General features: G+C 47.6%; 1 protein-coding gene across 1 annotated transcript in view; it reads left to right on the top strand.

Annotated features, from left to right (window-relative positions):
• Nucleotides 1–22,997, top strand: part of LOC100562545 (cytochrome b-245 heavy chain) — a 54,963-nt gene that overhangs the window by 12,414 nt on the left and 19,552 nt on the right. The window contains exons 4-6 of the mRNA XM_062977193.1: nucleotides 2,068–2,152; nucleotides 21,115–21,260; nucleotides 21,548–21,738. Of these exons, the coding sequence (XP_062833263.1) occupies nucleotides 2,068–2,152; nucleotides 21,115–21,260; nucleotides 21,548–21,738 (422 nt within the window). The remainder of the gene's footprint in view (nucleotides 1–2,067; nucleotides 2,153–21,114; nucleotides 21,261–21,547; nucleotides 21,739–22,997) is intronic.

Genomic DNA, 22,997 nt, shown 5'->3' with positions numbered 1-22,997 from the left:
AGTAGAGTTTTTGCTAAATTGCTAAATATAAGGCCTCCCCCAAAAGTAAGACCTAGCAAAGTTTTTGTTTGGAAGCATGTCCACCAAACAGAACAGAGCATGAAGGATCGTTAACTGTATGTACCATAGATTGTTGTACATAGAAATAATGGTAGTAACAAGAAATTCTTGATAGGATTCACAGTTTGGTTATGCTGGTTTGTGATAATAACTACTGTACAGTACATAATAAATGTTCAATTTTTTTGTTGAACAATAAAATGGAAGAATAAGACATCCCCTGAAAATAAGACCTAGCGCATCTTTGGGAGCAAAAATTAATATAAGACGCTGTCTTATTTTCACGGAAACAGGGTAGCAAGCACTTTTAACTTACTACAACTGCTAGGACTTGTCTCCTCCCAATCCACTCATTGCTCCTGTTTGTCCATGCCACCTCCCCCCCCCCCCCGAAGATTTAATGTCTCAATAAGTTCATTATCTCACAAGACTACAGTTAAACACTTGCACCAAATCATAAGCACTGTCTCTTGAAAGACATTAAATATCAATAAAAAAGGAAATAAGCATTTTACAATTACTAGCCTTTCTGTGTTTCGTGTATTTTGAAAGCAAGATCAATGTGGCTCACTGCTAAACCATCAAGGCTGCACTTTGCAGCAGTTCGGTTCCATCACATTGCTTGAATGTTCACAAATGAACAAAGGAAAGTTAGAAAATAGTATAGAAATGACTAACTGGGTGAATTCCAATAAGTAACTGAAATTAGTAGCAAAATTGTGCAATTTTGTAATTTATTTCTTTTCTTTTTTTTTAAAGGAAGTAATTGGGGAAAAGAAAAGAGGGCAGTTATGGCTTTGCAGCCAGCACTCCTCTTGTTCTGGTTTCTGGAAGTAAAATGACTATAGCCATGGGGAAGTGAAGCAGTACAAAGTGAAGCCCACAACATGCACAGAATGGCATGTCACAGTCCCCACACTCACTGCTGAAGCATTTTTGGATTTATCACACACCAGAAAACTTTGAACACAGATTCAAAGCACTTTCAGCTATCTAAAAATGGGAGTTTGTTTTTTGACTTAAGTTGCAGACTGGTTTGAAGTGAGTGTGAAATGAAGTTGTGCAATTGTAAGCATTAGCAATTTCATTTGTGATTTGGGAGTTTCTGACCTGTGCTGATAGCTGCATGTGATAATATTCTGCATAGCTCCCAGGGATTTTTGAACAACAGCTATGAAATCATTTTCCCATGTGCAACAAAGTTTCTTCAAGTATCACGTAACTGGTTTACATATCATGGTTAACCTTGAAACTCTGAAGGAACCATGGGAATTGTATTTCTGTGAAATGACAACTAAACATTTATAACACAAGGTTTCTGAATCCTTACAACACATCAGTTTCCAATGTTCCTTTGGAGAACATCTTTCCAGCCAAAATGGAAAAAAGCTACTTTACAATGGTAGTTCAATTTACATCCTCAAGGCACTCAAGATATTGAGTGCCTATGAGTAATGACTGAACCAGCTTTGATGCATTGCAATAAATGTCCTATGTATGAAAAGCTCTGACTCAAGAATGCTCTCCTCTGTCTATGAATCCTTTCATTTTACAGAAAACCATTATTAATCAGAATAACAAATTACAGTTTCACAATACCACAACTATAGATAGTCGTGAGAAGAAAGGACAAGAAGAGATTAGAAAATGAGGGAAACGGTGGCACAACTATCAAACACAATTTTAATAGTGTTAAATAAACATCAGGTTTGTGAAATTCTTTATGCTTGCATACCTTCTCTCCAAATAAGACCCTCTGTGTAAGTCATAGGTTTTCCACCTTATTATATCATTTTAACACAATCAGTTTGCTTGCATCTTTTTTAATGAATCTCTTAGCACAACCTACAGTATGTTCCGGGCTTAACTGGTACAGGCTGGGTATGAAATTCAAAATCATGCTGCATGCTAAAATCATGCTTTAGCACATAATCAGTTTCGTTCCTTTTACACCTATATTACCATTGATAAACATATTAATCCAGACTTCCTCTTTTCTATCGATAGTGCTGCTCAGTGCGTGTCAGAAGACAATTGGACAGGAACCTCACTTTTCACAAACTGGTCGCCTGGATGATTGCACTCCATACTAGTACGTGTTTTGAATGTTTACATTATTATTCAGTCACATTGCTGTCTCAGAGCTCAATTTTCAGTGAAAGAAGATTGATGGCAGGTACAGAAAGTAACAAACAATCTGTATTTGCAGTGAACTTTAAATTATCATAGTAGTGGTGATAGTGATTGGGTAGCTTTCCATCTGGGTGTGACTCAGCACTTCCTAGGAAGGTCCATCTATAAAGCCTGAGTCCACAAGGCCCTGGCAGGGCTGAGGAGCCTGCTGTTCTGCTGCAGAAGAGACCAGAAACATCTCCAGCCAGCCTGTCTGTTGCTGCCTTTGGGACTCCTTGTGAGTAAACTGCAGCCCCAGGCCCTTTCCATCTGGTTGTGACTCAGCACTTCCTAGGAAGGTACATCTATAAAGCCTGAGTCCACAAGGCCCTGGCAGGGCTGAGGAGCCTGCTGTTCTGCTGCAGAAGAGACCAGAAACATCTCCAGCCAGCCTGTCTGTTGCTGCCTTTGGGACTCCTTGTGAGAAAACTGCAGCCCCAGGCCCTTTCCATCTGGTTGTGACTCAGCACTTCCTAGGAAGGTACATCTATCAAGCCTGAGTCCACAAGGCCCTGGCAGGGCTGAGGAGCCTGCTGTTCTGCTGCAGAATAGGCCATCCGGAGGAAGAAGAAGGCAGAGGAACTGACTTTAAAATCATTCTGTCTCCTGCTGCAGGCCTACTGCCCTCCTCGCTTTCCCTCAGCATTGGCTACGGAACTGAGAGTCTGTCTTACTGAGGTCCACTCATTATTTATATATTGCTGCTATAACAACCTATAACACTGTGACGCCTGGTCCCCCTGACTAGTTTACTAAGTTTATCATCTCTAATTGGTCCTGCCTTGGCACTTTATAATACCATATTGCTCCATATTGAATTAGTTCACCATCATAATTCCCATTGCCTGCCTTGCACTTTAGTTAGCTCAGACCCTATACCTATGCTGCTCATGCACCCTCTGCACTTTACAACTGCATTTGCACTTTGTATTGTCGGAGGGGGGTTGGGGAGGCTGGAGGGTTATGGGGACTGCAGGGTGGGGGAGGGAATGGGTGTGAAAGGATGCCAATCTATAAAAGAAAACTAGTAAACCAAATAACATCGTTTGGACCAGGGGAAGAGAAAGGGAGAGGACAGCGTGATAGGGGAGGAGGGTGTTCTGATGGGTGGGGAGCCCCTATAGAGGTGGTGTCTGGGAGGGGGAGATACGGGAAAGGGAGACCAAATCATGTAATTCGGCCTAGGGTTTTTGGTAAGACATTAATAGGTCCAAAACGGTCTCCTGACGTAGCTAATCTGGGTAGCCAGGATGGCGGTCTCTCCAGGTTAAAGGTGGTGCTGTTTAATGCCAGGTCAGTGAATGGGAAAACATCTTTCATCCAAGACCTCATCTTGGATGAGCATGTAGACCTGGCATGTATTACGGAGACCTGGCTGGATGAGATGGGAGGAGTTAATGTCACCCAGCTCTGCCCGCTGGGTTACTCCGCACAGCACCAGCCGAGATCTGGAGGGAGGGGAGGTGGGGTCGCGGTGGTCTATAGGATTCCATCCGCCTGACCAGGTGCCCCGTCCTGCAGTCGACCATGTTTGAATGTGTCCACCTGAGGGTGGGAGACCGTGACAGATTAGGGATTCTGTTCGTGTACCGACCACCCCACTGCACTACAGTCTCCTTGCCTGAGCTACCATGTTTCCCCGAAAATAAGACAGTGTCTTATAATAATTTTTGCTCCCAAAGATGTGCTATGTCTTATTTTCAGGGGATGTCTTATTTTTCCATGAAGAAGAATTCACATTTATTGTTGAACAAAAAAATGAACATTTATTTTATACTGTATAGTAGTTGTCATCACAAACCAGCATAACCAGACAAACTGTGAATCATATCAAGAATTTCTTGTTACTACCATTATTTCCATGTACAACTGGTATGTACATTTACCGATCCTGCATGCTCTGGTATTCTGTTTGGCAGGCGCTGGGCATGCTTCCAAACAAAAACTTTGCTAGGTGTTACTTTCGGGGGAGGCCTTATATTTAGCAATTCAGCAAAACTTCTACTAGGTCTTATTTTTTGGGATGTCTTATTTTTGGGGAAACAGGGTAGCTGAGGTGGTCTCGAGCCTGGCGTTGGAGTCCCAGCGGCTCATTGTGCTGGGGGACTTCAATGTCCATGCCGAGACTAACCTTTCAGGTGCGGCTCAGGACTTTATGGCCGCCATGGCAACCATGGGGCTGTCCCAATTGGTATCTGGTCCCACCCACAGTGCAGGGCACACACTAGACCTGGTCTTCTGTCAGGGATGGGAGGAAGGTGGCGGTGTGGAGGAGCTCACCATCACTCCTTTGCCATGGACTGACCATCACCTGATCAGGTTTAGGCTCACTGTGCCCCCCAACCTCCGCAGGGGTGGAGGACCCAAAATGATCCGCCCCAGGAGGCTTATGGATCCGGATGGATTCCTGACGGCTCTTGGGGAATTTCCCGCCTCCTCGGCAGGTGATCCTGTTGATGCTCTGGTCTCTCTCTGCGTGTGGCGATCAGAGTATAACGAGTCAGACTGAACACGGCTAGGCTCCTATCTTAGGGCATATGCCGCGGCAATCAAAGCCGCAAGGAGAGTCCACCTTGCGGCCAACATTGCGTCCGCACAGAACCGTCCGGCGGCGCTGTTCCGTGTCATCAGAGGGTTGTTAACTCCCACCAATTGTGATGACTCATGGGCCATGTAGTCCCGTTCCTAGCACTATTGTGACAGATGAAGAGGAAAACTTAGGTTTCCCACCGTTTCAGCCAGAATTGGAGCCCTTGCACCTGCAGGAGATTTGCCTTCCAGAAGTCTGCCAAACAAGCCCTGAGCCGAAATCTCCCCCATTTTCTCGCCGTGATTATTATAAACAACAGAAAGGCGCTCAGGAGGCGTCTCGCAGGAGCGCTAGGATTGCTGCCAGGCATTCAGCTGATTAAGCCTGCTTCCCATGGGAAACTTTAGGGAGTCATGCATCTGGACACAGAGAATGGCTTTCGGTTCTGGTTCCCCAGAGAATTGTTCTTTGGTGGGGAAACGAGACCCTATTTAGGTGTTTTGCCCACGTAGGAATCTTGCGGAGTCAATTCGTCAGCTTCGGGAGTAGGTTGTGTGTGGACTACGCTACTCCCGCGTTCAAGTCCTTTGCTCCCGTTTCCAGCCTTGCCTTGCTTCCCAGGACCTTGCCTTGCTCCACGGACCTTGCCTTGCTTTCCGGACCTCGCCACGAATTTACCACGGATCCTGTTCTTGCTCCTCGTTTCTTGTTGCCTTGAATTAAGCCTAGTGTTCCAAGAATCAAGTTTACTTCCTAGCCTTGCTTAAGTTTCATGGACTATAGGACCTTGTCATCTCCCCTCACTTTGCTTGGCAAAGTGAGTGTTTCGGTTACTGCATTACAACTTTGAACCTTAATATTTCATATTGGACATTATTTCTTTGGACTAATTTTGACCTTTCCTGGAAGGTCTACTTCTGGACTATTTTCTACACTTGTTTTTATTAACTTTATATATTTCCACAATAAAGATATTAGATAGATTCTGGCCTCTGTGTATGGTTATTGGTGCTCTGCAGCCTGGGTCCTGACAGTTTGACTCCGCCACCTTAAGCACCAATTAACCTAGGCCAGAATGTCTACCGGAGCCGGACCGGGAGACCAACCACTCAGCTACACCATCGCCAAGGATGAAGTGGACAGAATCCGTGATATGCTCCATACGCAGGAGGGAGAAATACGGGGCTTGAAGGAACGCGGAACCCGTCTCCCTGCCCTGGCGTTGCCAACCAAGTTTTCTGGAGAAGCTTCCAAGGTTCATGTTTTCCGTCGACAATGCCAGGCATACCTAGAAGCCCGTCAGGCCGAGTTTCCTCAAGAAGACATCAAGGTGGCGTGGATTTACAGTCTCCTAGACAGCCCAGCGGCCAATTGGGCCACGGCGCTGTTCGATGAAGCCTCCCCACACCTAAGTTCCGCGCAAAACTTCCTGAATCACCTTAAGGCGACTTGGGGGATCGAGGACAATTTAGAGGCGGCCGGCCACAAACTCCGGCGCCTTTCTCAAGGGGACAGGCCCTTGTCCCAGTACATAGCCGAGTTCCGAGTGCTGGCTCAAAGCACCGGTTTGAATGACATAGCCCTCAGAGGACAGTTTCGGGAGGGTCTCAATATCGAGATGTTGGAAGAAATCTCCAAGGTGGATCCTCCGAACTCTCTTGAAAGACTTATTGACCAATGTTTACGAGCCGAAGTCATGCTTGCCAACAGGAAACAATGGCTCCGAGGCCAGAGTGGGAGAGCTGGGGCAAAACCTCCCGCTCCCGCCGGCGTCCAACCACGTCCAGTGTGGAGACCCCCGCCACCAGCCCCATACCCCAGAGAAAGCGGGGAGGTGACAATGCAATTGAGAAAATGTGCGCCCCAGGTTAGAAGTTGCCGAGAAGGCCCGCCGCCAACGTTTAAACCTCTGCTGGTACTGCGGAGACGGGGGCCACTTTGCCAGAGAGTGCCCAGCCAAAAGAAAGCCCGCCGCTCGTTTGGCGGCGGCGTCCTCCGTGGAGTTGGAGACGGCCAAGGCGGCTGGCGCAAAGCTGGCGGGGGAAGCCAACGACCGGGCGAAGAGAGGCTCGCCAACCCGGTCAGAAACCCCACTCAAGAGCCGCCAACCGGGGTCCTATTTCTCCTAGTGGTCACCTTGTGGTCAGCGAAAAAGGGACCCGTCATGATCCATGCCATGATAGACTCAGGAGCAACAAACAATTTCATTGATAGAGAGTATGCCGACTCTCTGGGATTACAATATCACGATTTCAAGAACGCCCGGGTGGTGCAAGCCATAGATGGCCGCCCCCTAAAGACAGGTCCAGTAAGCCAATGGACTGAACCCACCAGAATGTGGATAAGGGAACATATGGAAGAGATTTCCTTCTTTGTTACCGAGGTTCCTCATTTCCCTGTGATTCTAGGGATCCCATGGCTGACACTCCACGACCCCAGCATCTCTTGGACCAACAGAGAACTGCAGTTTGCTTCTAAATATTGCCAAAACCATTGTCTTGTAGCCAAGGTCTGCCATGCCACAGACGCTGAATCCATCATCACCTTGCCCAAGAAATACTCAGACTTTTGGGATGTTTTCAATGAGAAGGAAGCCGAGAAACTGCCCCCGCATAGGCCTTATGATTGTGCCATTGACTTGGTGGAGGGGGTCCCGATCCCGCGAGGACACCTCTACTCCCTGACTGAACCAGAGCAAGAAGCTCTCAGGGAGTTCATAGAGTCAAACCTCCGCAAGGGGTTCATCAGACCCTCTCAATCCCCAGCCGCTTCCCCAGTGATGTTTGTGAAAAAGAAGTCAGGGGACCTACGCTTGGTGGTGGACTATAGAGCATTGAACAATATCACTAAGCGGAACCGCTATCCCCTGCCTTTGATCTCGGACCTATTAGACCGGCTTCGAGGGGCCAAGGTTTACACCAAGCTGGATCTTCGGGGGGCTTATAATCTAGTTCGCATCAGGGAGGGGGACGAGTGGAAAACCGCCTTCCAGACTAAATTCGGATTATTTGAGTCCCTGGTCATGAATTTCGGTTTATGTGGAGCTCCCGCAACGTTCCAGCATTTTGTCAATGATATCTTTCAGGATTATCTAGATCGGATCTTGATCATCTACTTGGACGATTTCTTGGTGTTTTCTAGATCACAATCAGAACATGAGAACCATGTCAGAATGGTGTTACAACGATTGCGGGATCATGGACTTTATGCCAAGCTGGAAAAATGCGCTTTTGATCTACAAGAGGTAGATTTCCTGGGATACCGTGTCTCGCCACTAGGGCTCTCCATGGACCCGGCAAAGGTTTCAGCAGTACTGGAATGGCGGGCGCCAACCAACAAGAAAGAGGTGCAGCGTTTCTTGGGGTTCGCGAACTATTACCGCAAGTTCATTCCAGACTTTGCCCGCTGGTCTGATCCAATCACCAGCTGCATCCGTGGAAAACAGCCTTTCCGCTGGACGGAGCAAGCAGAGAAAGGGTTCCAGCAACTAAAGAAATTATTCACGTCCCAGCCAATCCTTCAGCACCCTGATCCTAAAACCCCTTTTGTTGTGCAGGCTGACGCCTCCGATGTGGCAATTGGGGCTGTACTCATGCAACCAGTGGGAGATCATCTTCACCCTTGTGCTTTTTACTCCCGTCAACTAACAGCCCCAGAGAGAAATTACACTATTTGGGAGAAAGAACTTTTGGCCATAAAGGCAGCCTTTGAAACTTGGAGACATTGGTTAGAAGGGGCCAAATTTCCCATTGAGTTCCATACTGATCATCGGAATTTAGAACATCTAAGAACTGCCCGCAAGTTAAATCAGAGGCAGCAGCGCTGGGCTTTATTCTTTGAGCGTTTTGACTTCCAGATCCATTATGTAACCCCAGCTCAGACCAAGCAAGCAGATGCTCTATCACGGAAACCAGAATATGCTGCAGGGCGCAGAGAGACTTTTGAATCCCAATTGCTGCAGCCCGAGAACTTTGCCACGCTCACAGTGGGAAACACCAAATCCACTCCAATTGAATCTACTTCCTCTACTCCAGGGCCCCTTTGTGCTCAGGAAATCAGGACCAGTCAACAGGCGGATGCCTGGGCTCAAGATCAACTTCGCCAAGGACTACATTTTCCCTTCTCGCTCAAGGATGGGTTGCTTTGCTATAGAAATCACGTCTACATCCCTCCAGGACCGGGCAGGGAAAAACACTTCGTCTGTGTCATGACTGCAAGCCAGCAGGGCATTTCGGATTATTTAAAACCATGCATTTGATCCTAAGAGATTTCTGGTGGCCCAAGATCCGCAAGGATGTGGAAAAATATGTCAATACCTGCCCGGTATGCCAGCGTTCCAAGACAAGAAGGGAGAAGCCCTCAGGGCTACTGCATCCCCTTCCTACTCCATCTCGTCCATGGGAAATAATTTCTGCGGATTTTATCACTGACCTACCACCTTCCCTTGGATTCACCACGATCCTAGTGGTGGTGGACCTTTTTACCAAGTTAGCCCATTTCATTCCCTGCGATGGCCTCCCCACGGCCAAAGAGACTGCAGATTTATTCCTTCAGCATGTTTTCAGATTACATGGTTTGCCCAAGAGTTTGGTCACAGACCGTGGGTCTCAATTCACCTCTCGTTTCTGGAAAGCACTACAAAAACTATTGGGCATAGACTCTCGTTTATCTTCGGCTCACCATCCCCAAACGGATGGGCAAACTGAGCGCACCAATGCCACTTTGGAACAATACCTTCGCTGTTATGTAAACTATCAGCAGGACAATTGGGCTTCCCTGTTGCCGCTGTCGGAGTTTGCCTACAACAATGGTGTCCAGGCTTCAACTAAAGAAACCCCGTTCTTTGCAAACTACGGCTTCCATCCACGTTTCTTTCCTTCTGTCATTGAAACCTCAGAAGTTCCCGCAGCAGAGGACTGGCTGCAAGAACTCACAGCGGTACAACAACTTTTGCTCCAGCAACTAGACCAAGCCAAGGAGGACTATAAACGCCACGCTGACAATCATCGCCAGCCGGGGCCCGAAATCAAGGTAGGAGACCGGGTTCTTCTGTCCACTCGCTTTTTGCCCTCCCACCGCCCTTGCCGGAAGCTAGATGCCCGTTTCATTGGTCCCTATCCAGTGGTGGCGCAACTTAACCCCGTGACTTTCAAACTTCAACTTCCGCGCTCTATGCGCATTCATCCAGTGTTTCATCGCTCCCTGCTCCTTCCGGCGGATGGTGTGCGCCCTGATGCAGACCGGCCGGCCCCCACTCCTGTTTTGGTGGATGGGGAGGAGGAATTCGAGGTTCAGGACATTTTGGATTCTCGCTTCCACCGCCGCCGCCTTCAGTATCTCATTGACTGGGTAGGTTTTGGCCCCGAAGAACGCTCTTGGGAAGACGCTTCCACTGTCCATGCCCCCGATTTAGCCCGTCGCTTCCACCAGGCCTACCCCGCCAAGCCGCGGCCCCGCACCTCGGGAAGGGAGCCCATTTTGGAGAGGGGCCTTGAGGAGGGGGATAGTGTGATGACTCATGGGCCATGTAGTCCTGTTCCTAGCACTATTGTGACAGATGAAGAGGAAAACTTAGGTTTCCCACCGTTTCAGCCAGAATTGGAGCCCTTGCACCTGCAGGAGATTTGCCTTCCAGAAGTCTGCCAAACAAGCCCTGAGCCGAAATCTCCCCCATTTTCTCGCCGTGATTATTATAAACAACAGAAAGGCGCTCAGGAGGCGTCTCGCAGGAGCGCTAGGATTGCTGCCAGGCATTCAGCTGATTAAGCCTGCTTCCCATGGGAAACTTTAGGGAGTCATGCATCTGGACACAGAGAATGGCTTTCGGTTCTGGTTCCCCAGAGAATTGTTCTTTGGTGGGGAAACGAGACCCTATTTAGGTGTTTTGCCCACGTAGGAATCTTGCGGAGTCAATTCGTCAGCTTCGGGAGTAGGTTGTGTGTGGACTTTGCTCCCGTTTCCAGCCTTGCCTTGCTTCCCAGGACCTTGCCTTGCTCCACGGACCTTGCCTTGCTTTCCGGACCTCGCCACAAATTTACCACGGATCCTGTTCTTGCTCCTCGTTTCTTGTTGCCTTGAATTAAGCCTAGTGTTCCAAGAATCAAGTTTACTTCCTAGCCTTGCTTAAGTTTCATGGACTATAGGACCTTGTCATCTCCCCTCACTTTGCTTGGCAAAGTGAGTGTTTCGGTTACTGGATTACAACTTTGGACCTTAATATTTCATATTGGACATTGTTTCTTTGGACTAATTTTGACCTTTCCTGGAAGGTCTACTTCTGGACTATTTTCTACACTTGTTTTTATTAACTTTATATATTTCCACAATAAAGATATTAGATAGATTCTGGCCTCTGTGTATGGTTATTGGTGCTCTGCAGCCTGGGTCCTGACACCAATCAAGGTGGGAGCCCTGATAACTTGGCAGCCCGCTGTGAAGCATTTGCTCGGTTCTTTGCGGACAAAGTCGCTCTGACCCGTTCCGACTTTGACACCATATTAACGGCAGTCTCTGAGGATGTATCGAGTGCACCTGCTTGTCCAGTTTTGTTGGATTCATTTCAATTGGTTGAGCTCGAGGATATGGACAAGATCCTTGGAGAGGCGAGACCGACCACATGCATCCTGGACCCCTGCCCATCCTGGCTGTTGAGAGAAGCCAGAGGGGGTTTGGCCGAGTGGGTGAAGGTGGTGGTGAATGCCTCCCTCTGGGAGGGTAAGTTTCCAGCGAGCCTAAAAATGGCTGTGATCAAGCCGCTGTTGAAAAAGCCATCACTGGATCCCACTCAATTTGGAAACTTTTGGCCTATTTCCAATCTTCCCTATTTGAGCAAGGTCTTGGAACATGTGGTTGCCTCGCAGCTCCAGGGATTCTTGGTTGACACTGATTTTCTAGATCCGGCACAGTCTGGCTTCAGGCCGGGGCATGGTACCGAGACAGCCTTGGTCGCCTTAGTCGATGATCTGCTCCGGGAACTGGACAGGGGGAGTGTGTCCCTGTTGGTTCTGCTGGACCTCTCAGCGGCCTTCGATACCGTCGATCACAGTATCCTTCTGGGATGCCTCGTGGGAATAGGACTTGGAGGTACTGTTCTGCAGTGGCTCCACTCATTCCTGGAGGGTCGGTCCCAGATGGTGTCATTGGGAGACGCCTGTTTGGCCCCACAACCATTGACTTGTGGGGTCCCACAGGGCTCTGTGTTGTCTCCCATGTTGTTTAACATCTACATGAAGCCGCTGGGAGAGATCATCAGGAGTTTCGGGGTCCGGTGTCATCTGTATGCCGATGATGTCCAGCTCTGTCACTCCTTCCCACCTGTCACTAAGGAGGCTGTTCTGGTCCTGAACCGGTGTCTGGCTGCTATGTCGGACTGTGTGATGACTCATGGGCCTTGTAGTCCTGCTCATGACATTGTAATGCCTGATGAAGAAGAAAACTTGGGTTTTTTACCTTCCCAGTCAGAACTGGAATCTTCTCAGCCAGATCTTTCCCAGGCAGATCTGGGAACCTTGCACCTGCAAGAAAGTTGTGTCCCAGAAGTATGTCAAACAAACCCTGAGCCTACATCTCCCGTGTTCTCTCGCCATGAGTTTTGTAAACAACAGAGGGGTTTGGAAGCAGCTTCGCGCAGGAGTGCGAGGATAGCAGCTAAGAATGTACCCAATTAAGTCTGCTTTTCGTGAGAATCTTTAAGGAGTCAGACATCTGGTCTCAGAGTTTAGCTTTCGTTTCTGGTTCCCAGAGAACTGCTTCGGCGGGAAAGTTAGACTCTATATAGGTGTTTTACCCGCGTAGTAACTTCGCGGAGTCAATTCGTCAGCCTCCGGAGCGAGTTGTGTCTGGACAGCGCGCTCCGATTCAAGCCTCGTTCCTGCTCAAGCCTTGCCTTGTTTCCAGCCTCCGCTCCTGTTTCCCAGCCTCTGTTTACCTACGGATCTTGCCTTGTTCCCAGGACTAACCCTTGCCTTGTTTCACGGATTTTACCAAGTTATTCCACGGACCTTGTTCTTGTTTCTCGTTACCTTGTTCCACGTTTCAAGCCTTGTTTCAAGTATCAAGTTATTTCCTAGCCTTGCTCAAGTTCATGGACTAAAGGACCTTGTCATCTCCCCTCACTTTGCCTGGCAAAGTGAGTGTTTCGGTTATTGGATTACAACTTTGGACCTTAATATTTCATATTGGACATTGTTTCTTTGGACTAATTTTGACCTTTCCTGAAAGGTCTGCTTCTGGACTAACTTTTACATTTGCTTTTACTAACTTTATATATTTCCTTAATAAAGATATTAGATAGAATCTGGCCTCTGCGTATGGTTATTGGTGCTCTGTAGCCTGGGTCGTGACAGTTTGACTCCGCCTCCCTAAGCACCAATTAACCTCGGCCAGAATGTCTACCGGAACCGTACCTGGGCCGAGCGGCCAGCCGATTACCTACACCATCGACAAGGATGAGGTGGACCGAATCCGTGATAAGCTCAATGCACAGGATGGGGAAATAAAGGGTTTGAAGGAACGCGGAATCCGTCTTCCGGCCATGGCGTTGCCAACCAAGTTTACTGGAGAAGCTTCTAAGGTTCATGTTTTCCGTCGCCAATGCCAAGCTTATCTAGAGGCCCGTGATGCCGAGTTTCCCCAGGAAGACATCAAGGTGGCGTGGATTTACAGTCTCCTAGACGGGCCAGCGGCTAACTGGGCGACGGCTCTGTTCGACCAAGCCTCCCCACATCTAAGGTCAGCGCAACATTTCTTGGACCACCTTAAGGCGACCTGGGGAATCGAGGACAATTTGGAGGCCGCCGGGCACAAACTCCGCCGCCTCTTCCAAGGAGACAGACCCATGTCTCAGTACATAGCCGAGTTCCGAGTGCTGGCCCACAACACCGGCTGGAACGATGTTGCCCTCAGAGGACAATTTCGGGAGGGTCTCAACATTGAAATGCTGGAGGAAATCTCCAAGGTGGATCCTCCCCAAACGCTGGAAGCACTCATCGATCAATGTTTACGGGCTGAAGTCATGATTGCCAACAGAAAACAGTGGGTCCGAGGCCAGAGCGGTAGAGCTGGGGCAAAACCCTCCGCTCCCGCCAGCGTTCAGCCGCGTCCAGTGTGGAGACCCCCACCACCATCCCCATACCCCAGAGGGAGCGAGGAGGTGCCGATGCAGTTGGGCAATGTGCGTTCCAGATTAGATGCCGCCGAGAAGGCCCGCCGCCAACGCCTAAATCTCTGCTGGTATTGCGGGAATGGGGGCCACTTCGCCAGAGAGTGCCCAGCCAAAGGGAAGCCCGCCGCCCGTCTTGCGGCGGCGTCCTCCACGGAGACGAAGGCGTCTGAGGCGGCTGGCACACAGCCGGCGGGGGAAGCCAACGACCGGGCGTAGAGAGGCTCACCAACCCGGTCAAGAAACCCGTTCAAGAGCCGCCAACCGGGGTCCTGTTCCTTCTAGTGGTCACCTTATGGTCAGCAAAAAGGGGACCCGTCATGATCCACGCCATGATAGACTCAGGAGCTACCAACAATTTCATTGATAGAGAGTATGCCGACTCTCTGGGATTACAATATCATGACTTCAAGAATGCCCGTGTGGTGCAAGCCATCGATGGCCGCCCTCTCAAGACGGGCCCCGTAAGCCAGTGGTCGGAACCCACCAGGATGTGGATAAGGGAACATATGGAAGAGATTTCCTTCTTTGTTACTGAGGTTCCCCATTTCCCTGTGATTTTGGGGATTCCATGGCTGACACTTCACGACCCAAGCATCTCCTGGTCCAACAGAGAACTGCAGTTTGCTTCAAAGTACTGCCAAAATCATTGCCTCGTAGCCAAGGTCTGCCATGCCACAGACACCGAGCCCATTATCACCTTGCCAAAGAAGTACTCCGAGTATTGGGATGTATTCAATGAAAAAGAAGCCGAAAGGTTACCCCCACATAGACCTTATGACTGTGCCATTGACTTGGTGGAGGGGGCCCCGATCCCGCGAGGGCATCTCTACTCCCTGACTGAACCAGAGCAAGAAGCTCTCAGGGAATTCATAGAGACAAACCTTCGCAAGGGATTCATCAGACCTTCTCAATCCCCAGCCGCCTCCCCAGTGATGTTTGTGAAGAAGAAGTCAGGGGAATTACGCTTGGTGGTGGACTACAGAGCATTGAATAATATCACCAAGCGGAACAGCTACCCCCTGCCCTTAATCTCGGATCTACTAGACCGACTTCGAGGAGCCAAGGTTTACACCAAGCTGGATCTTCGGGGAGCTTACAACTTAGTTCGCATCAGAGAAGGGGACGAGTGGAAGACCGCCTTCCAGACTAAATTCGGATTATTCGAGTCCCGAGTTATGAATTATGGATTATGCGGAGCTCCCGCAACGTTCCAGCATTTTGTCAATGACATTTTCCAGGACTATCTAGATAGGTTCTTGATAATCTACCTGGACGATTTTTTGGTGTTTTCTAGATCACAATCAGAACATGAGAACCACGTCAAAATGGTGTTACAACGATTGCGGGATCATGGACTTTATGCCAAGCTGGAAAAATGCGCTTTTGATCTACAAGAGGTAGATTTCCTTGGATACCGTATCTCGCCTCTAGGGCTCTCCATGGATCCAGCCAAGGTTTCCGCAGTATTGGAATGGCGGGCGCCAACTAACAAGAAGGAGGTGCAGCGATTCTTGGGGTTCGCGAACTACTACCGCAAGTTCATTCCAGATTTTGCCCGCTGGTCTGACCCAATCACTAGCTGCATCCGTGGAAAACGGCCCTTCCGCTGGACTGATCAAGCAGAGAAAGGGTTCCAGCAACTAAAGAAATTATTCACATCCCAGCCAATCCTTCAGCATCCAGATCCTGAAACCCTTTTTGTGGTGCAAGCGGACGCCTCTGATGTGGCAATTGGGGCTGTGCTCCTACAACCGGTGGGAGATCACCTTCATCCTTGTGCTTATTATTCTCGTCAACTAACCGCACCAGAGAGGAACTATACCATTTGGGAAAAAGAACTATTAGCCATAAAGGCAGCTTTTGAAACTTGGAGACATTGGCTAGAAGGGGCCAAATTTCCCATTGAAGTCCACACTGATCATCGGAATCTAGAACATCTAAGAACTGCCCGCAAGCTAAATCAAAGGCAGCAACGTTGGGCTTTATTCTTTGAACGTTTCAACTTCCAGATTCATTATGTGACCCCAGCCCAAACCAAGCAAGCAGACGCCCTGTCACGTAAACTGGAATACGCTGCAGGACGCAAGGAGACCTTTGAATCCCAACTACTACAACCCGAGAACTTTGCCACGCTCACAGTGGGGAACACCAAATCCACTCCCATTGATTCAACTCCCCCTAATCCAGGGCCCATCTGTGCTCAAGAAATCAGGGCTAGTCAGCAAGCAGATGCCTGGGCGCAGGACCAACTTCGTCAAGGTCTGCACTTTCCTTTTTCGCTTAAAGATGGACTGCTTTGCTATAGAAATCATGTTTATATCCCACCCGGACCGGGCAGGGAAAAAGTACTTCGTCTGTGTCATGACTGCAAACCAGCAGGGCATTTCGGACTATTTAAAACCATGCATTTGATCCTAAGAGATTTCTGGTGGCCCAAGATCCGCAAGGATGTGGAAAAATATGTTAACACCTGCCCAGTATGCCAGCGCTCCAAGATAAGAAGGGAGAAGCCCTCAGGGCTTCTACACCCCCTTCCTAACCCATCTCGCCCATGGGAAATAATTTCTGCGGATTTTATCACTGACTTACCACCTTCCTGTGGATTCACCACGATCCTAGTGGTGGTGGACCTTTTCACCAAGTTAGCCCATTTCATTCCCTGTGAAGGTCTTCCCACGGCCCAAGAGACTGCAGATTTATTCCTCCAACATGTTTTCAGACTACATGGATTGCCCAAGAGTTTGGTCACAAACCGTGGATCCCAATTCACCTCTCGTTTCTGGAAGGCACTACAAAAACTATTGGGCATAGACTCTCGTTTATCTTCAGCTCATCACCCCCAAACGGATGGGCAAACGGAGCGCACCAATGCCACTTTGGAACAGTACCTTCGCTGTTATGTAAACTACCAACAGGACAATTGGGCTTCTCTGTTACCACTGTCGGAATTTGCCTACAACAATGGAGTCCAGGCTTCTACAAAAGAAACGCCGTTCTTTGCAAACTACGGCTTCCATCCACGTTTCTTTCCCCCTGTCATTGAAACTTCAGAAGTTCCCGCAGCAGAAGATTGGCTGCAGGAACTCACAGCGGTGCAACAACTTTTGCTCCAGCAACTGGAACAAGCCAAGGAGGACTATAAACGTCACGCGGACAAACATCGCCAGCCGGGCCCCGAAATCAAGGTAGGAGATCGGGTTTTTCTGTCCACTCGATTTTTGCCCTCCCACCGCCCTTGCCGGAAGTTAGATGCCCGTTTCATTGGCCCCTATCCAGTGGTGGCGCAATTAAACCCCGTGACTTTCAAACTCCAACTTCCACGTTCAATGCGCATTCACCCAGTGTTTCACCGCTCCCTACTCCTTCCGGCGGATGGTGTGCGGCCAGATGTAGACCGGCCGGCCCCCGTCCCTATTTTGGTGGATGGGGAGGACGAGTTCGAGGTTCAGGACATTTTAGATTCTCGCTTTCACCGCCGCCGCCTGCAATATCTCATTGACTGGGTGGGTTTTGGCCCTGAGGAACGCTCTTGGGAAGACGCCTCCACAGTCCATGCTCCTGATCTAACCCGTCGCTTTCATCAAACCTATCCCGCCAAGCCACGACCTCGCGCCTCGGGGAGAGAGTCCCAGTTTGGGAGGGGCCTTGAGGAGGGGGATAGTGTGATGACTCATGGGCCTTGTAGTCCTGCTCATGACATTGTAATGCCTGATGAAGAAGAAAACTTGGGTTTTTTACCTTCCCAGTCAGAACTGGAATCTTCTCAGCCAGATCTTTCCCAGGCAGATCTGGGAACCTTGCACCTGCAAGAAAGTTGTGTCCCAGAAGTATGTCAAACAAACCCTGAGCCTACATCTCCCGTGTTCTCTCGCCATGAGTTTTGTAAACAACAGAGGGGTTTGGAAGCAGCTTCGCGCAGGAGTGCGAGGATAGCAGCTAAGAATGTACCCAATTAAGTCTGCTTTTCGTGAGAATCTTTAAGGAGTCAGACATCTGGTCTCAGAGTTTAGCTTTCGTTTCTGGTTCCCAGAGAACTGCTTCGGCGGGAAAGTTAGACTCTATATAGGTGTTTTACCCGCGTAGTAACTTCGCGGAGTCAATTCGTCAGCCTCCGGAGCGAGTTGTGTCTGGACAGCGCGCTCCGATTCAAGCCTCGTTCCTGCTCAAGCCTTGCCTTGTTTCCAGCCTCCGCTCCTGTTTCCCAGCCTCTGTTTACCTACGGATCTTGCCTTGTTCCCAGGACTAACCCTTGCCTTGTTTCACGGATTTTACCAAGTTATTCCACGGACCTTGTTCTTGTTTCTCGTTACCTTGTTCCACGTTTCAAGCCTTGTTTCAAGTATCAAGTTATTTCCTAGCCTTGCTCAAGTTCATGGACTAAAGGACCTTGTCATCTCCCCTCACTTTGCCTGGCAAAGTGAGTGTTTCGGTTATTGGATTACAACTTTGGACCTTAATATTTCATATTGGACATTGTTTCTTTGGACTAATTTTGACCTTTCCTGAAAGGTCTGCTTCTGGACTAACTTTTACATTTGCTTTTACTAACTTTATATATTTCCTTAATAAAGATATTAGATAGAATCTGGCCTCTGCGTATGGTTATTGGTGCTCTGTAGCCTGGGTCGTGACAGACTGGATGAGGGCTAACAAATTGAAATTGAATCCAGACAAGACAGAGGTCCTCCTGGTCAGTCGGAAGGCCGAACAGGGTATAGGGTTACAACCTGTGCTGGATGGGGTCACACTCCCCCTGAAGGCGCAGGTTCGCAGTCTGGGGGTGATCCTAGACTCATCGTTGAGCCTGGAGCCCCAGGTCTCAGCGGTGGCTAGGGGAGCCTTCGCACAGTTAAAACTTGTGCGCCAGCTGCGACCGTACCTTGGGGAGCCGGACTTGGCCACGGTGGTCCATGCTCTCGTTACATCCCGTTTAGACTACTGCAACACGCTCTACGTCGGGCTGCCTTTGAAGACTGTTTGGAAGCTTCAATTAGTCCAACGGGAGGCTGCCAGGTTAATAACTGGGGCGGCGTACAGGGAGCGTACCACTCCTCTGTTACGCCAGCTCCACTGGCTGCCGATTAGCTACTGAGCACAATTCAAGGTGCTGGCTTTAGCCTATAAAGCTCTAAACGCTTCCGGCCCAGCTTATCTGTCTGAACGTGTCTCCCGCTACGACCCACCTCGAAGCTTAAGATCATCAGATGAGGCCCTGCTCGTGGTCCCGTCAGCCTCACAGGTGCGGCTGGTGGGGACGAGAGACAGGGCCTTTTCAGTAGTGGCTCCCCGCCTATGGAACGCCCTCTCCATTGAAGTCAGACAGGCTCCCTCCCTCCTATCCTTCCGTAGGAAGGTTAAAACTTGGTTGTGGGGCCAGGCCTTCGAATAAGAATCAGCAGCATTAATGACTATTATGTACGCTGGAACTCAATTGACAGACCCAGTCTTTTAAACTTGAACACGCCTATCTGTATTTTATAATGCGTTTTATGAATGTTTTATGTAAGTTAATTTTTTAACTATTTATAGTGTATTGTACAGGTTTTATATGTGTGTTTTATTGTAAGCCGCCCTGAGTCCCCTGTTGGGTGAGAAGGGCGGGATATAAATGTTGTAATAAATAAATAAATAGCTGGGATTTTTTAAAAAAAAAATGTGTGTGTGTGTGATATGCCTATCTTGCTGCTTGGCTGTCTTATTGAAGTTAAAGTTATCTTAGGGATGATGGTGGAGTCTCCTTGGCTTGTTGTGCTAAGATGCCCATGTTTAGGGTAGTTATGGACTTCATGTCCACAATTACTACTATGTGTCTATCCTAGTACCTACATCTATACTACAAAGTCGAGTTTTAACATCTCCTTGTGGACAACAAGTTAAACATGAGCCAGCAATGTGATGCGGCTGCTAAGAAAGCCAATGGGATTTTGGCCTGCATCAATAGGGGTATAGCGTCTAAATCCAGGGAAGTCCTGCTCCCCCTCTATTCTGCCTTGGTCAGACCACACCTGGAATACTGTGTCCAATTCTGGGCACTGCAGTTGAAGGGAGATGTTGACAAGCTGGAATGTGTCCAGAGGAGGGCAACTAAAATGATCAAAGGTCTGGAGAACAAGCCCTATGAGGAGAGGCTTAAAGAACTGGGCATGTTTAGCCTGCAGAAGAGAAGGCTAAGAGGAGACATGATAACCATGTACAAATATGTGAGGGGAAGTCATAGGGAGGAGGGAGCAAGCTTGTTTTCTGCTGCCCTGCAGACTAGGACACGGAACAATGGCTTCAAACTACAGGAAAGGAGATTCCACCTGAACATCAGGAAAAACTTCCTCACAGTGAGAGCTGTTCGGCAGTGGAACTCTCTGCCCCGGACTGTGGTGGAGGCTCCTTCTTTGGAGGCTTTTAAGCAGAGGCTGGATGGCCATCTGTCGGGGGTGCTTTGAATGCGATTTCTGCTTCTTGGCAGGGGGTTGGACTGGATGGCCCATGAGGTCTCTTCCAACTCTACTATTCTATGATTCTATGATTCTATGTTTGCTGTTCTGAATGGGAAGATAATTTTCTAGTTGAAGAACCTTAGACAATTCTGTTGTCATGGATTTATCAATAGTAGGATTTAGACTTGCTGAGACTCAGAGCACCTGCAAGAGTGGGAGCGGATTAAGGAGGCTAAGGAATCTAAATGATTTCTTGTTTCCTCAGCTGGCGATTCTGTCAAAACTCTGGTTAATTTATTACATGGGGAAATGACCAGGGTAAAGCACACTTCCTCACAGAATGGAGCCAAAGCAGCCTCCTGGTCTTCTAGAGAGCTGGTGGCAATGGAATCAGTGACAGGAGTGAAGTTAATGGAAGATTCAAGTCAGGACAAACAGGCTGAATACCAATCCTGTGTTTGCAAAGAGCCATCCAGCATAGCTATTTGAAGTGTCAGAAGTCTGTTATGCCCGGTCTATGATAAGAATATTCAGATCACTCACCAGCTCCTTCTGAAGAATTTTAGCTTGGATTCTTCAATTGATAAAAAACACATTTGGCCACAGCTGTGCAAAGTATGTTATTCAGATGAAAACACCAACTCTAACAAATAAAAACTATACACGCACACACAAATTTTGAAGGCATTTTAGTATGATTTTCTACATAGCATTAACTTATTTTCTTTTATTTAAAAACCTTGTTCTCTTATCTTTAGCAATCCATACAATAGCCCACTTATTTAATGTTGAAAGGTTGGTTGATGCACGAAATGAAGAGGAGAAAACTATCCAGGCTGTGCTGTCTGATTTGGGTGATCAGGACGGTGAATCATACTTGAATTTCGCCCGAAAGAAACTTATGGTAAGAGACTGTTTTTCTTGGACATGTTGTTGGTTAGTGATTGTTCCAATCACTGCTTTTCCACTATCATGCTCCCCCACCCTTTATGGGATGTTATTGCCTTAACTTAGATGTGATGGCTTCTCAGATATTGTTGGACTTTGAATACAACAACCACAGTCAGTGTTGTCAAGAATTTTTAGAGTAGTAATCAGTTACATCTGGATGAATCACAGATCCCCTTCTCCTGTTTTAGCTATTATCTAGCTGTTAGCTTTGCTTATGTTGGCATTCTTTTTCTTTCACAGAATCCTGAGGGTGGTCTCTATGTAGCATTTACAACCTTGGCAGGACTCACCGGTGTCATCATTACATTGTGTCTCATACTAATTATCACATCATCTACTAAAACAATTCGAAGATCATATTTTGAAGTATTTTGGTTCACCCATCATTTGTTTGTTATCTTTTTTGCTGGTCTTGTCATCCATGGAGCAGGGTAAGTATCTGTATGTATTCAGTGCTACCATTAAGTGACTTCATGGAGACAGTATTATAATACCCTTAATAAGAACAAGAAAAGATCTAGAACTGTGAATTCATTTTCAAATATCAGATTCTTTTGATTACATATTAACAGAAAGAATTTTTGGGAGGAAATGTGGGGATACTGGGACTTAAGTAGAGTAATCAGATTGGTGAAGCAAAACCAATCTCATGTCCATCCCTTGCCCAAAGGTCTGGCAGAGAAAAGAAACAGCTTACAGTTATTGGTCTATATTTGCCTCCTGACTTTTTATTCATAGATTTGATTTAAAATATGATTTCTTGAAATCTTCAGATCTTCCATTGTGACTCTAGAATCAAGTTCCACGAGTCATCCAGGAATCTCTAGTCCTCCAATGCAAATCTGTAGTCACCTCCCAGCAAACATTAACCATAGAATCATTCTGGAAGACATAGAAATTTCTAGAGAGGTGTTCCCTTGGGTGAAAAATATAGCAATATCTTTATCTGTGTCCCCCCCCCCCTTTCCTAACTGGGGTGGGGGCTTTACTCACTTTAGCATAAACAAGCATAGTATCTAATGCTGGGGGGAGAGAGAACAGAGAAAACATGGTTGCAGATTAATAAAACACAGGAAGAAAGCAGATGTGGAAAAGAAAACAGGAATTCTGCAGAAACTAGAAAACTATGAAAACTAGAAATTACTGGGTATACATTTGCAGGAATTGGTAACTCAGACAATAAGAATCCTCACTCATTATGCAAATGCATTTAGGACAAAAGTGCATCCTTTGCTCTTTTGTACCATTATGCTTTTTGTCTTATCTGTGGTCTTTTGCGCTGTTCTCTAATTAGCCTTAGATGACCTAAATCCAATTATTTGTCTCTTTTATAGAGTGGGCTTACTGAATCAATAGAATTTAAATAAATCCTCCTTATTAGGGTCTTAAGATTTAGCTGTCTTCCTCTAATTGGGACTAAGAATTGGATTTAAGCCTAAATCTATAACACATTTTTTCAGGTGGGGCTTTTACCATGATCTTCCTCAGCTGTACAACTTTCTATCCAAACTTCATTATGAGGGAAACTGTTACTTTGGTGGTTGAGCATGAGCTTTTTTTGTTTTAGTATTTAAGATGCTTCAGTATGTGAGATTAATCATTGCCCTTTTTTATAAGTTCTGAAAACCACGTATTAAGAAAAAGAAAGAAGATTAGGAAATGTTCCTTTTATGTGCTGTTAAATGACAGT

This window comes from Anolis carolinensis, chromosome 3 (genome assembly GCF_035594765.1).
Source record: "Anolis carolinensis isolate JA03-04 chromosome 3, rAnoCar3.1.pri, whole genome shotgun sequence".
Classification (NCBI taxonomy): Eukaryota; Metazoa; Chordata; class Lepidosauria; order Squamata; family Dactyloidae; genus Anolis; species Anolis carolinensis.
This window is presented reverse-complemented; position numbering and strand designations above follow the sequence as displayed.